Below are 16289 nucleotides of genomic sequence, written 5' to 3'. Positions count from 1 at the left end.
TAGAATAAAGATTTTTTTAAAAACTACTATTAAAATAAGATGTTTATATCTTCATAAAAAAATAGTGCTTGTAATAGGGAACTTTGAAGTCCCTATAAATCTGGATAAAATCTACACGTGCGTCATGATGGCTAGATAAGAATCAGCAGTGCTCTGTGTGAACAGGTTTGGGACAACTTTTACTTGGGAACATTATTTTTAGCTGAGAGGTCATCAAACCTATTTCTTATGGCAAAAAGCCCGACTCATTGAAGAGGTTTACAAATATACTTAATTTGCTTCAACTAGACTGAATCAATGGAGTTCTACATCAAAATGAAAATCTCCCACATTGCTCCAAAAATGAAAAGCAGTCAGACCAATAAGATCAAGCCATCCATGGTAGACTGATGGTGGCTTTAACCACACAGAAATCTGAGGAATGGAAGATGAAGACACTGTTATGAGTCCCTTCAAGGACATGCATTCATTGAGTAATGTGTCTCCAAGGTTCTGTGCCCTTAGGCAGGAATGAGCAAAACCCATGCTGCCCTTCATCCTCAGACACTGTGTATAGAGTTTTCTGCAATCAATAGAAGAATCTTCCTTGTTCTTTGGCAACTCACCCCATCAAGTTTGATGTCTCCCTCAAAAAGATCCAGATGCAAATCTAAGAGAAGAGTGAAGAAGAAAAATTCATGTTAGTAAATTGGGTTCAAACTCTCTACATAATAGATGATGTTAGGGCTGGGGTTGTGGCTCAGTGGTAGAGTGCTCGCCTAGTGTGTGCAAGGTGCTGGGTTCGATCCTCAGCACCACATAAAAATAAATAAATGAAATAAAGGTATTGTGTCCAACTACAACTAAAAAAATAAAAGAAAAGATGCGGTTAAAAAAAAACAGAGATGTACAAACCTTCATTGATATTGAAAATGTCCTGCTCAGTTCCACCATCTATATCTTTGACCAAAATAACAAAGAAAGAGTAAGTTGAACATTGTGTTTAGGGTAGGAGAAAATATTTATCAATTATATAATCAAAAGTAAACAAGTTTATTTTGACTCAGATAAGTGACTACTAGATTCTGATTCAACGTCAATTGATTATTCCAGTTGATTGATTCAGTGTCTTAATCAATTAGTTAATTGATTATGGCCTCCCATCAGCCAGACAGGGAACTAAAGAAAGGGCTTTTGATATTTACTCTGTCCTGTCCAATGACTCAGGAATAAGAAATTGGTCATTCTATGTATTATTAACCTTCAAAGACCAGATTGAATGACTACATTAAATAGGAAACAAATGTTTAGAATACAGCCTGTATTATCAGGTTCATCTGATTTAACTCAAAATAACAAAAACAAAGGCAAGCATTTATGGAGTGGATGTCTGTCACTGTATTTGGCCTTCCCTGAGCCACCATCTCTTTTTCTGCTGAACATACGGACCCTGGAAGGAGGACAATATATACAAACATTCCCTTGCTAATTCAAGAGGCCAGTGTTCAATCAAATTTCACTGCAATTACACATCAGTGCTACATAAGCGATTATGCATTAGGCTTAGGAGTAAACACATCCTAGGTTATTCAGTCATTTCACTATCCACATTACCTTCTTTTACTGTAATCTAGAGGAAAACTCAAAATAGACTCACCAAAGTTTTCTGGAACTGGCTGGGAAACAAACATAAATATATAAAAAAAGATATTATTGGGATGCCACGATATATATGGTCTTCTTGTTTCCAATTTATAACCAGACGTTCACTGTTGTTCTTTCTTCATTATCATTATGTATTCGTTTCTGGCATGTAACTGAGATAGCTAAGTTGGAAATCTAAGATGTTTTTGTTTTGTTTTGTTTTGTTTTTGCAAAACTTCTTGCTTCCAATAGAAACTGAAACTGCTTGTTAAAAGAATTTGAAGGTAAAAGAAACAAGGAAATCAACTTCAAAAGCTGAAAAGAAAGCAGAACATACAACTCTGGCCCTCAAATCACTGTTTACCTTAAACATGATCTTCTAAAGGATTCATGGAGCAATACTTGAAAAGCCTAAAAATGCATTCCCAATATTGAAATATTGTCATTTATAACAAGGCTTTTATTTTTTTTCCTTTTTTTCCCTTTAATTTTTATTGTTGGTTGTTCAAAACATTACATAGTTCTTGACATATCATATTTCACACTTTGATTCAAGTGGGTTATGAACTCCCATTTTTACCCCGAATACAGATTGCAGCATCACATCAGTTACACATCCACTGTTTTACATATTGCTATACTAGTGTCTGTTGTATTCTGCTGCCTTTCCTATCCTCTACTATCCCCCATCCCCTCCCCTCCCATCTTCTCTGTCTACCCCATCTACTGTAATTCATTTCTCCCCCTTGTTTCCCCCCCCCCTTTCCCCTCACTTCCTCTTGTATGTAATTTTGTATAACCCTGAGGGTCTCCTTCCATTTCCATGCAATTTCCCTTCTCTTTCCTTTTCCCTCCCACCTCTCACCCCTGTTTAATGTTAATCTTCTTCTCATGCTCTTCCTCCCAACTCTGTTCTTAGTTACTCTCCTTATATCAAAGAAAACATTTGGCATTTGTTTTTTAGGGATTGGCTAGCTTCACTTAGCATAATCTGTTCTAATGCCATCCATTTCCCTGCAAATTCTATGATTTTGTCATTTTTAATGCAGAGTAATACTCCATTGTGTATAAATGCCACATTTTTTTTTATCCATTCGTCTATTGAAGGGCATCTAGGTTGGTTCCACAGTCTTGCTATTCCTCAATAGGACACCCATAGCACAAGAGTTAATAACTAGAATCAACAAATGGGACTTACTCAAACTAAAAAGTTTTTTTCTCAGCAAAAGAAACAATAAGAGAGGTAAATAGGGAGCCTACATCCTGGGAACAAATCTTTACTCTTCACACTTCAGATAGAGCCCTAATATCCAGAGTATACAAAGAACTCAAAAAATTAAACAATAAGAAAACAAATAACCCAATCAACAAATGGGCCAAGGACCTGAACAGACACTTCTCAGAGGAGGACATACAATCAATCAACAAGTACATGAAAAAATGCTCACCATCACTAGCAGTCAGAGAAATGCAAATCAAAACCACCCTAAGATACCATCTCACTCCAGTAAGATTGGCAGCCATTATGAAGTCAAACAACAACAAGTGCTGGCGAGGATGTTGGGAAAGAGGTACTCTTGTACATTGCTGGTGGAACTGTAAATTGGTACGGCCAATTTGGAAAGCAGTATGGAGATTTCTTGGAAAGTTGGGAATGGAACCACCATTTGACCCAGCTTTTTCCCTTCTCGGTCTATTCCCTAAAGACCTAAAAAGAGCATGCTACAGGGACACTGCTACATCGATGTTCATAGCAGCACAATTCACAATAGCAAGACTGTGGAACCAACCTATAACAAAGCTTTTAAAGGAAATTTTCCTCAAGACTTCATGTCTCTCCTAAGATTCTGCCTTCAACAATAATACAAATACCTGACGAAAAAATAAATGGGCATACTTTTTGATATGAAAAGTCTTTTTTTCCCCCTGAAAATGGGAAATGACCACTGGAACTCAGACTACATGCCCAGTGGAAAAAAACTGAATCAACCTAGAAAATTTTTAGTTGGTGTGATCTAGTATAAAAGGTGAAGAAACTGGTACACAGTAGACGTGGATTGTCTTACTGGCTTTATCAACTAACAGTAATTTAGTTTACCTTCCTGGTACTAGACTCTCTGTAAAATATGGTCGATACCTGCTTTGCATGAGTATTGCAAGAGTTATGTGAAACTTGCATTATAAAATGTGATAAATTGTCACCCAAGTGTAAGGACAATTATATTCAGACACAGCTTTTATGTCTAAATAGAGTCATAAGGATGCTAACATGATGGAGAACGACCTGATTAGGTTACCACATTTTTTACATCAGCAAGTTACTTGAGTGTCTCATACTATGACCACACGCGGTAGAGTACTTACCTACCTAGTAAGTTCATGAGGCCTTGAGTTTTATCCCCCAAAATTTTATAACCTAAATAAAAATCTTAGAGGAAAAAAAAAAATATGACCACACGCAGCCATACACCCAGAAGAATGCCGGTGAGCCTACAGAATAAAATTAAAGTACTTATTCCTAATTACAGCTTTAACCTGTATTAAATGTATCTCTTATTTGCAGTTCTAGTTCTTACTCATTGACTGCCAGCTCAACATAATAACTGTTATTTTAAATCACAGCCAAAGGTTTTCCCCCACCCGTTTGAAAGTTCATTTAAACCTTGGGCTGGCCTCTGTTTCTATAGGAAAATTAGTCTAAATTGATAAAGATGCAGGAGAGAAATGCCATGCTATAAAACTTCATAAGTGTTCACAGACCAGGCATGGTGGCACACTCCCGTAATCCCAGTAGCTTGGGAGGCTGAGGTGGGAGGATCATAAGTTTGAGGCCAGCTTTATAGCAACTTACTGAGACCCTGATCCAAAATTTAAAAATTGAAATGGCTGGATTTAGCTCAGTGATAAAGTAAGTGCTCCTGGGTTAAATCCCCAGGTCCCAGTTCCAAAAAAATAAAGAAAAGAAAAAAGATATAATAATACAAACAAATGATTGTTGGAAACTGAACTCTAAATACTGGTAAATTTTTAGAGATTAAAAATATGTAAGAAGGAAGTGGTAGTAAAACCTCAAAAATCTAAATTTCACGTCACAAAAAGTCACATGTGAGCTGGGCCAAAGTTTCAAAAAATTTGTAAAGGTTTTAAAATTTATAATAGAAACAAAAAAAAATTCATTCATGAATCCATCCGGTCAACACATCAAATGTTATTTAAAAGGAGGAATCCCTTGGTAAGAAGTGTAGCAAGGTCTCAATCTTCATGGAGCTTACATCTAGAGGAGAAGACAGTACGGGAGAGCTGGGTGTGGTGGCACACACATGTAACCCCAGATGCAGGTGAGAGCAGTCTTTCTGGTGTGCAGGAGGTGATGGAGTGGGTTTAAAGGAAGAGCGAAATTTTCCTGAAAAAGTCTAGTGGATAATTTCTAAGTCAAAGGGTACGAGTATTCTAAATCATGATGGCTCTTGTCAAGTTGTCTGTCTTTTTTTTATTTTAGGGTTGTGCATTCTCCTATATGACAACATTTGATAAAACCAGTTATAAACAAGCAAGTCTTTTTCTATCATCACCAAGCAGATAGTAGGTTCCAAAATCACTTCAATCTGATGGACAATAAATTATATCTTGTCTTTAAAAAAATAGTCCTTGTAATCCATACAGATATAATTAGCATGGATTCAAAACTGGAAATCACAAAAAAAAAAAGAATGGGGAAAAGGAGGTATTAAATTCTCCGAGCAGAAAACTTGCACACATTTCAAAATAAATGTTATGCATTAAAAAAGTACATTGGCAGGGGTAGCCAGTACAGGCTGCATAGTCAGTCCTCAGCACCAAAAATAAAAATGATAAGATTTTTAAAACTCTATGAAAAAGAGTTATATCTTCATAAAAAATAGTGCTTATAATAGGGAACTTTGAAGTCCCTATAAATCTGGATAAAATCTACACATGCGTCATGATGGCTAGATAAGAATCAGCAGTGCTCTGTGTGAATAGGTTTGGGACAACTTTTACTTGGGAACATTATTTTTAGCTGAGAGGTCATCAAACCTATTTCTTATGGCAAAAAGCCCGACTCATTGAAGAGGTTTACAAATATACTTAATTTGCTTCAACTAGACTGAATCAATGGAGTTCTACATCAAAATGAAAATCTCCCACATTGCTCCAAAAATGAAAAGCAGTCAGACCAAAAAGACCAAGACATCTATGGTAGAGTGATGGTGGCTTTAACCACACAGAAATCTGAGGAATGGAAGATGAAGACACTGTTATGAGTCCCTTCAAGGACAATGCATTCATTGAGTAATGTGTCTCCAAGGTTCTGTGCCCTTAGGCAGGAATGAGCAAAACCCATGCTGCCCTTCATCCTCAGACACTGTGTATAGAGTTTTCTGCAATCAATAGAAGAATCTTCCTTGTTCTTTGGCAACTCACCCCATCAAGTTTGATGTCTCCCTCAAAAAGATCCAGATGCAAATCTAAGAGAAGAGTGAAGAAGAAAAATTCATGTTAGTAAATTGGGTTCAAACTCTCTACATAATAGATGATGTTAGGGCTGGGGTTGTGGCTCAGTGGTAGAGTGCTCGCCTAGTGTGTGCAAGGTGCTGGGTTCGATCCTCAGCACCACATAAAAATAAATAAATGAAATAAAGGTATTGTGTCCAACTACAACTAAAAAAATAAAAGAAAAGATGCGGTTAAAAAAAAACAGAGATGTACAAACCTTCATTGATATTGAAAATGTCCTGCTCAGTTCCACCATCTATATCTTTGACCAAAATAACAAAGAAAGAGTAAGTTGAACATTGTGTTTAGGGTAGGAGAAAATATTTATCAATTATATAATCAAAAGTAAACAAGTTTATTTTGACTCAGATAAGTGACTACTAGATTCTGATTTAACATCAATTGATTGATTCAGTGTCTTAATCAATTAGTTAATTGATTATGGCCTCCCATCAGCCAGACAGGGAACTAAAGAAAGGGCTTTTGATATTTACTCTGTCCTGTCCAATGACTCAGGAATAAGAAATTGGTCATTCTATGTATTATTAACCTTCAAAGACCAGATTGAATGACTACATTAAATAGGAAACAAATGTTTAAAATACAGCCTGTATTATCAGGTTCATCTGATTTAACTCAAAATAACAAAAACAAAGGCAAGCATTTATGGAGTGGATGTCTGTCACTGTATTTGGCCTTCCCTGGGCCACCATCTCTTTTTCTGCTGAACATATGGACCCTGGAAGGAGGACAATATAACATTCCCTTGCTAATTCAAGAGGCCAGTGTTGAATCAAATTTCACTGCAATTACACATCAGTGCTACATAAGCGATTATGCATTAGGCTTAGGAGTAAACACATCCTAGGTTATTCAGTCATTTCACTATCCACATTACCTTCTTTTACTGTAATCTAGAGGAAAACTCAAAATAGACTCACCAAAGTTTTCTGGAACTGGCTGGGAAACAAACATAAATATATAAAAAAAGATATTATTGGGATGCCACGATATATATGGTCTTCTTGTTTCCAATTTATAACCAGACGTTCACTGTTGTTCTTTCTTCATTATCATTATGTATTCGTTTCTGGCATGTAACTGAGATAGCTAAGTTGGAAATCTAAGATTTTTTTTTTTTTTTTGCAAATAGACTTCTTGCTTTCAATAGAAACTGAAACTGCTTGTTAAATGAATTTAAAGGTAAAAGAAACAAAGAACCAACTTCAAAAGCTGAAAAGAAAGCAGAACATACAACTCTGGCCCTCAAATCACTGTTTACCTTAAACATGATCTTCTAAAGGATTCATGCAGCAATACTTGAAAAGCCTAAAAATGCATTCCCAATATTGAAATATTGTCATTTATAACAAGGCTTTTAAAGGAAATTTTCCTCAAGACTTCATGTCTCTCCTAAGATTCTGCCTTCAACAATAATACAAATACCTGAGGAAAAAATAAATGGGCATTTTTTTTGATATGAAAAGCCTTTTTTTCCCTGAAAATAGGTTTTCCACAAATGACCACTAGAATTCAGACTACATGCCCAGTGGAAAAAAAACTGAGTCAACCTAGAAAATTTTTAGTTGGTGTGATCTAGTATAAAAGGTGAAGAAACTAGTACACGGTAGATGTGGATTGTCTTACTGGCTTTATCAGCTAACAGTAATTTAGTTTACCTTCCTGGTACTATACTCTCTGTAAAATATGGTCGATATCTGCTTTACATGAGTATTACAAGAGTTACGTGAAACATGCATCGTAAAATGTAATAAATTGTCACCCAAGTGTAAGGTCCAATTTTATTCAGATACAGCCTTTATGTCTAAACAGAATCATACGAATGCTAACATGTTGGAGAATGACCTGATTAGGTTACCATCATTTTTTACATCAGCAAGTGCCTTGAGTGTCTCCTACTATGACCACACGCAGCCATACACCCAGAAGAATGCCGGTGAGCCTACAGAATAAAGTTAAAGTACTTGTTCCTAACTACAGCTTTAACCTGTATTAAATGTATCTCTTATTTGCAGTTCTAGCTCTTACTCATTGACTGCCAGCTCAACATAATAACTGTTATTTTAAACCACAGCCAAAGGTTTTCCCCCACCCATTTGAAAGTTCATTTAAACCTTGGGCTGGCCTGTGTTTCTATAGGAAAATTAGTCTAAATTGATAAAGATGTAGGAGAGAAATGCCATGCTATAAAACTTTATAAGTGTTCACAGGCCAGGCATGGTGGCACACTCCCGTAATCCCAGGAGGTTGGGAGGCTGAGGCAGGAAGATCACAAATTCAGAGTCAGTCTCAGCATCTTAGTGAGACCCTGTCTCAAAAATAAAAATTAAAACAGAAAGTTTTGACTATGCCTATGACATTTTTCATACTTCATTCCTGTGTCAAGTTACTCTAGCATCAATCCATATTTCTTCAACAGTAAAAATAGAATGATTTTCAAAATTCATATTTTCCATCTTATCAAAAGAAAACTTGTTACATGACATTGAAACTGAAAAAAAAATAATAATTTTATGTCAATGTCTCTGATTCTCTGTCTGGTAAAACTGCTTCCCTAAATCCTTCTAGCCCCTGCCTACAAGTAAAAATAAAAATTAAAAAATTCAATTGAGATTAACATTTGAAACATATAATAAACATAAAAAGGACAAATTTTCCTTAATGATTGATGTCAAATGCCCCCCAATTTTTCTAATTTTTTTCTATACATTGTTTTCTTACCCAGCCAGCAACCATGAGAAGGTTGCCCAGGAACAAAAACCAAGACAGAGACCATGAATCCATGTTGTAGCTTCCAGTTGAAAGTTGCAAACTATGACGTTCAGAGTAGAGTTGACTTTTTCAAAAGCAAACATCATAACTTATAGCCTTTGATCTCAATGATCCATCTTGCAGGTTAGTTTGCTGCGGTAGTAACCTCTAATCAAGGAGGTAAAGTCCAGTATCTCTAGCACACCTCTGTGGAGGCTCCCCCCACCCCCACCAACATTTAATAGCTAAGTGCCTGGATAAGGCCTATTAATAAAACACATTCTCTAACATATATGTTCTGATTCCTAAGACTACTGCTTGAAAACAAGAAAATATCAAATTTTCAAATTTTGCTTTTTCAAATAATAAACATATATGAAACTTCTTTCTGTCTGTGTAGCCCTGTGTTGCTTTAACGTACACAGTTATGTCTGATATTCTTTATCATTCTTTTCTTTCTTAAAAATCTATTGGGCTGAGGATGTAACTCAATGGCAGAGCACTTTGCCTGGAAAGTGTAAAACCCTGGATTAGGTCCCCAGCATCAGAAAAAAAAATTGTGGATTGCCTATAATTTATTGCATTATTAAAACTATTAATGTGTCTAGAAAATAGGCATAGTTGATATTCATATATAAAGTAGAAAATAGTGACATATCTCACTTCTGAACATTCTTATCAAGTAAATATACATGAGAATTAGGGTTAAAAGGGTAGGAATGGTCACTGATTTTCTAATAAAATGATGTTTCCAATCCGCTTCATTTTTTTTCTTCTTATCTTGGAATAACTCCTCTTTAGAAACAACATTCTGACTCAAACTCCACGGTTTCACTTACTGACAGAATCATAATTTTGAAATACTAAATTTTTTCAGTTTTTCCTTCCCCTCTCTTGCTTGGTCTTTGCCCTATTTGGGGCTACTAGAAAGGACATGGAAAAACATGTAGTATAGGCAAAGGATTTGAGAAGATGCTTCTTTTGTTTTTCTTTTAATTATTTTATTTGTTCTCTTTAGATATACATGACAATAGGATGTATTTTGACATATTATACATACATGAAGTATAACCTATTCTACTTAGGATCCCATTCTGTGGTTGTGCATGATGTGGAGTTACAATGGTTGTGTATTCACACATGAACATCGAAAGTTAGGGCTGATTCATTCTATTGTCTTTCCTATTTCCATCTCCCCTCCCTTCCCTTCATTTCCCTTTGTCTAATCCAACAAACTTCAATCTTCCCCCACCTTAATGTGTGTTAGCATTCACATATCAGAGAGAACATTCAGTCTGTGGTTTGGGGGGATTGGCTTATTTTACTTAGCATGAATGATTCCAGTTCCATCCATTTACCAACAAATGCCATAATTTCATGGAAGATGCTTCTTGTATACAAGCAAACTATTCCCACCCTGAGAGGGTAGGTGGAGAGTTAAAAAGAAAAGTTTAAGATGGTAGGTATTGGTCAATCCCTCCAGCCTGGCAGGGTGGCGCACGCCTGTGATCCCAACAGATCGGGAAGCTGAGACAGGATGATCACAAGTTCAAAACCAGCCTCAGCGATTAAGTGAGGCTCTAAGCAATTTAGCAAGACCCTGTCTCTAAGGAAAATATTTTTTTTAAATGGCTAAGAATGTGGCTTAATGGTTAAGTGTCACTGGGTTCAATCTCGACTACCAAAAAAAAAAAATCTAGATCTATCCCTCACTATTGAGTCTCTGAGACTTCCCCAGTAGTTGGTATAATCCAAAGGCAAATAGGTCTATTTCCTGGGTAGAGTCCCAGGGAAACAATATAACAGAAGAAAGGATGTCTTATGAAAAGGAAGATAGGTCCTGTGAGGGCAAGCCTGGCACCGCAGTACAGGGAAGGTCACCAGCCCTGAAGGACTATGTGAGTGGGAATAAGGCTGTCCTCACGGCAGACTACACAGGATGATAGCCAAGGGCCAGACAGAGGGACTATTCCAAAGGATGTCTGTGAATTTATGGCACCTGGAATCAGATGAGACCCTCCCAAAGCCTTGGGTCAATTAAGCTTAGACACAATCCAAAGGCTACAAAATTTTATGTGAATGGCTACGATTAAATCTCTATCACCTACATGGATGGGCACCTCAACTGATAATTACTGCTACAGAAAAAAATATTTATGCATATCTGTTTTGGTGAACTGATGTTTGGAACTGAAAGATGTGACTACACTGTGTGTATTGGGACAGGCAGCTCTTATCACCTGAAGTTAGGGAAAGCGGAAGCAGGATGAGCAGCACCAACAGTTTCTAGGATCTCAAAAGCTATTTTAAGCCCTGATGATAGCATATTAGCAGCGCCTGATGCAGAGTCTCATGGGAAGTCACTGAGGCATTGCTGACGCCAACTCCAAAAAATGTATTTTGCCTATAATAAATGTGGTGTTGTCTTTTACATTTCCTTCTTTTCTGGGTTGTCGATGCAATTCTACTGCAGAAGATACTCTTGACAGTTCTAGCAAACCTCCATCTTCCATCACTTGTATTCTGCCCCTTGGAGGCTTCTACAAGCTTCACAATGACCTTTGGAGTCTAATCCCAGGAAACTGTCTCTGACTCTGTGAGTCTCCCAGGCAACAACATCAACAGGAAACCCAGGGCTTGAGACATTAGGACTTATACATTGCACAGAAATCCACTGGAATCACCAGGAAAGCATGTTTCTTTTAGAAAACTGATTCTCAAAATCCCCAAAGAATATAGTACACTCTAGACCTGAGGGTGATACATGATGACCATAGAAAAATTTCTTTTCTTTTTTTTTTGTTCTGTATTTTTTTTATTGGTTGTTCAAAACATTACAAAACTCTTGACATATCATATTTCATACATTAGATTCAAGTGAGTTATGAACTCCCATTTTTACCCCAAATACAGATTGCAGAATCACATCAGTTACACATCCACGTTTTTACATAATGCCATATTAGTGACTGTTGTATTCTACTACCTTTCCTATCCTCTACTATCCCCCCTCCCCTCCCCTCCCATCTTCTCTCTCTACCCCATCTACTGTAATTCATTTCTCTCCTTGTTTTTTTTTCCCATTCCCCTCATAACCTCTTATATGTAATTTTGTATAACAATGAGGGTCTCCTTCCATTTCCATGCAATTTCCCTTTTCTCTACCTTTCCTTCCCACCTCATGTCTCTGTTTAATGTTAATCTTTTCCTCCTGCTCTTCCTCCCTGCTCTGTTCTTAGTTGCTCTAATTATATCAAAGAAGACATTTGGCATTTGTTTTTTTAGTGATTGGCTAGCTTCACTTAGCATAATCTGCTCTAGTGCCATCCATTTCCCTGAAAATTCCACGATTTTGTCATTTTTTAGTGCTGCGTAATACTCCATTGTGTATAAATGCCACATTTTTTTTATCCATTCATCTATTGAAGGGCATCTGGGTTGGTTCCACAGTCTAGCTATTGTGAATTGTGCTGCTATGAACATCGATGTGGCAGTATCCCTGTAGTACACTCTTTTAAGGGTTGACCATAGAAAAATTTCTAACAAGAAATAGCATAGCAAGTACAATGAAAGATCCCAAAGACTTAATGTTTTTCTTCTCTCAAAGCCCACATTATTGGGGCAGAGGATGGGGGGCTCTACTAGGGATTGAACCCAGAGCCTTACGTAACTGAATAGAATACTTAAGGTTATAGTTGAGAAATAAGAGTTGGCATTTTCTGATTTTCTTTTTCATTTTCTTTTCTTCTTTTTTAGGGGGACAGGATTGAACCCAGAAGTGCTTTACCACTAAGCCACATCCCCAGCTCTTTTTATTTTCTGTTTTGAGATAGGGTCTTCAAGTTGGTGAGGCTGGCCTCAAACTTGATCCTCTTCAGCCTCCCAACTTTCTGGCATTACAGGCCAGTGCCATCATGCCTGGCTACAAAGTCTGTTTTCTTTACCTGATTCTCTCTCCCTAAAAAAAAAAAAAAAAAAAAAAAAGTGTAAGTTAGGTCATGAGTTTCTCAATACTAGCTCTTCATGGAATCTGATAAATGCTTCTATAAAATATTGAGAAGGTACGTATATTTGAACTTAAATGAAACTAAATAGACCTAGAAAAAAAGGTAAAGGATAAATGTGGAGTGATTGTAGAAATCCCTGGGAACACAAATTACCAACCAACTAAAGAACAAAAGAGCTCAAAGACACCTGCCCAAGACCTCTGCATTGTTTGGTGCTGTACAGACTAAACACATTTTTTTCACAGAGGTCTTGTGAATTCCTCCCCTCAAATTAAATTGCTCACCCCATGTTTCAAAATTGTTATGTTACTTATTAATCAGGGTTTTCCAGATCAACAGAACCATAGGATGTGTATATAGTGACTGTAAGTGACTGTAAAGGCTGGCAAGACCACACTGTGCAAAGGGTGGCCAGCAGACTGGAGACCCAGGTAGGAAATGAAGTTGCCGATAGAGGCTCAAGGGTATTGGCTGTCAGAGAATCCTCCTCCCCCTCTGTCTTTTTTTCTCTTGAGGCCCACCCACATTATAGAAGATAACCTGCTTTACTAAAAGTCTACTGAATTGAATATTAATCTTATCTATAATAAAACACCTTCACAATAATATTTAAATTGGTGTTTGACCAAATATCTGGATACTATCGACTGGCTATAGCCTAGCCAAGTTGACACAAGATTAACCATCACAGTTCCTTCCTTAACTTGATCACCTGTTCACAGGGTACCTATCGGTCAGACTGTAGGTCATATTTTCATCTCATAAAACTATTGACTTCATTGCCAGTCACAACCCAGGCTGAAGGCAAAGATACTATCCACTGTTGTCATGATAATTGAGACCAACAACACAGTCCCATCTTCAACGACCAAAAGTAACACTTCACATTTTAAGAAATCAATTTGAGCCAGGCACAGTGGCGCATGCCTGTAACCCCAGTGGCTCAGGAGGCTGAGACAGGAGGATCATGAGTTCAAAGCCAGTCTCAGCAAAAAACAAGGCACTAAGCAACTCAGTAAGATCCTATCTCTAAATAAAATACAAAAAATTAGGGCTGGGGAGGTCGCTTAGTGGTCTAGTGCCCCTGAGTTAAATTCCTGGTACCTGACACCCACCCACCCCCCCAAAAAAAGAAAGAAATTTGACTGAGGCAGTGAGGAAAAGTTCTACCCCTACTTAGGAATATCCTACTCCAACCGCCTGGACCCCATTTAAAAATCTTCTGCTGGGAACCCACACACAAAGGAACAGTGGGGAGAAACCCCTGTAATGTGACTAGGTAAACAGCTTCCTCCTACTACAATAAGAACACCAGGTGACTTATAAAATTTGACAAGCCTAATCTAGTTCAGCCAGCTTCATGCTGTTACGAATTTAGCCCAAGCTGAAATGGTCTAATAGTGGGCATTAGCTGACTTTGTGACGGAAAGAGTGACATCAGAGGCCACTCCTAATTTAACAGGGTGACTGTGAAAGGAATTCAACTACCTCAAACTCAGTTCCAATTAACTGCAAACACCCACAAGGAGAGATGAATCATTTCCATTTTGATTGCCTTTATGTATGGCAATCATAAAATCTGGCATTTATTACCAGATTTATTTTTTTATTTGTTTGTTTGTTTGTTTGCTTTTCCCAAGTAAATAGGAACCAAAGCCATTGAGTTGGCACGTGGTATTTGTTAATGTTTGCTGAGAAAAATGAGAATAAGCTATTGAAGATCAATGTCCTTCTATGAATTGTCTTCATAGCCTCCCTCATCTCTGCTAGGCACATAAGTCCAACAGCCAACAAAATCACATATTATTGTCCTATATACTTTTGTCCTGTACGAACTAGTACTTCCCACTGTGAAATAATGCAAGGCTTTGTTATGATATATTATTATGGACTTCCTTTATACACATTTGCTGAGAGCTGTGTATGAATTATGGGTTTATTTGAGCCAACATAAAGCAAGGAAGCTGCTTTTCTGGGAACTCGGGGGTGAAATTCCCTGGTTCAAGAAAGCCTGGATTGTGCTGGCACCCTGCCTTAGCTCACAGGTTTAGGCTCAAACACAGCCACCTGGAGATGGGCGTAACCTGCCAAGCACCAAACAACCTGTTTACTGCAAGATCCCTGCCACACTTAAACCTCATCCCTGCCTTTGATGTACTTCCCCTTAAATGTCTTTTTCATTTCAGTTGTTTAGTTCCAGTTCCTATCAGGGCTGGAAGGCCCATCCAGCACCTCACTTTTAAATCTATTCTCTGGCTTTGTCTTTATTTCTTACTGATTATTTCAGACTTTTTCCTGCAAATGGCTCACACCTCCTAGCAGGAATCTATTCTTCTGGGGTGCTGGCTACTCTGGCACACATTCCTGCTTGATAATTTTGTTGGGCTGAATCACTCTTATGTGCAAAGTCAAAAAAAAAAAAAAGAAAAGAAAAGAAAAGAATGCTTCCTGAGGGTGGAAGTACAGTGCAACAATAGCATAGTTTTAAAAGCCACTCGTGGGACCTCCAGTTTCCACTCCAGCATGTAAGAAGTTGCCACTCCTCCTAACAAATGAAAAGTTGAACAAACTGCAAAGTTGCCAACTTCTCTTAGATCTCTAAAAGAGGCAAGATTACAGGGCAAATTGCTGTTCCTCAAATTGGAGGGACCACAGGTGAACAGAGAGTCACAACAGAGCAAAGACCACTGTAAGGAATCAGTAGTGGGGGGCAGAAAGTTTGAAATGTTGTCAATAAATTGCTGGAGGGCCAGTGTGGACAAGTCTGAGCCATCAAAAACTCCAGGGGAGGACCAGGGAGTAGAACTCTCAGAGGTAGAGCACTTGCCTAGTATAGGAGAGCTCCTGGGTTCCGGTGCCCCACCCCTGAAAAATCTGCCAGGGAAACCAGTCCCAAAGTAGTGGTGAGAAGCATGAGGAATTTTACCTCCATGAACTCTTCTAGGTTCTCATAGTGAATATTGGAGAAAAGTCCCCTCATGATTACTGCAGGGGCAGAGAAAAGAAACCATTTTGAAAACCCCCAAAGCACTATGTTCTTCTTAACAAGGTCAGCCCTCAGAAGAAAGTGCTTCACCAGAACCTAATCTGCTGGAGAAACTTCCCTAACTCCCCTGAGAGAAGGAAAACACCCAACTCCAGCTGCCTCTAGCCTTCCACGTGAGGGAGAGAAAATACCCAACTCCACTTCATTCTGGCCATCCTGTCCCAACTAAGTGATTGGAGGTGAGAAGTCTGAAAGCACATGGGAAGTTCAAGTCTAGAGATACAGGATTGCCAAAATGCTGAAACCTAATCTCAGGACTGCATGGGGCTTCCCTTCCCCAACACTTTACCACCAGTACACACATTTTACCCAGTGCATGGTGTTCA

At 37.9% G+C, this 16289-nt stretch overlaps 1 protein-coding gene across 1 annotated transcript in view; it reads right to left on the bottom strand.

The window, feature by feature from the left end:
* Window positions 1-16289, bottom strand: part of Mep1b (meprin A subunit beta) — a 44197-nt gene that overhangs the window by 21830 nt on the left and 6078 nt on the right. The window contains exons 2-3 of the mRNA XM_046428323.1: window positions 895-939; window positions 606-649 (exon numbers count right to left, since the gene is read on the bottom strand). Of these exons, the coding sequence (XP_046284279.1) occupies window positions 606-649; window positions 895-939 (89 nt within the window). The remainder of the gene's footprint in view (window positions 1-605; window positions 650-894; window positions 940-16289) is intronic.

This window comes from Marmota monax, unplaced genomic scaffold (genome assembly GCF_021218885.2).
Source record: "Marmota monax isolate L192 unplaced genomic scaffold, Marmota_monax_Labrador192_F-V1.1 WCK01_AAM20220418_F8-fsc00031, whole genome shotgun sequence".
NCBI lineage: Eukaryota > Metazoa > Chordata > Mammalia > Rodentia > Sciuridae > Marmota > Marmota monax.
This window is presented reverse-complemented; position numbering and strand designations above follow the sequence as displayed.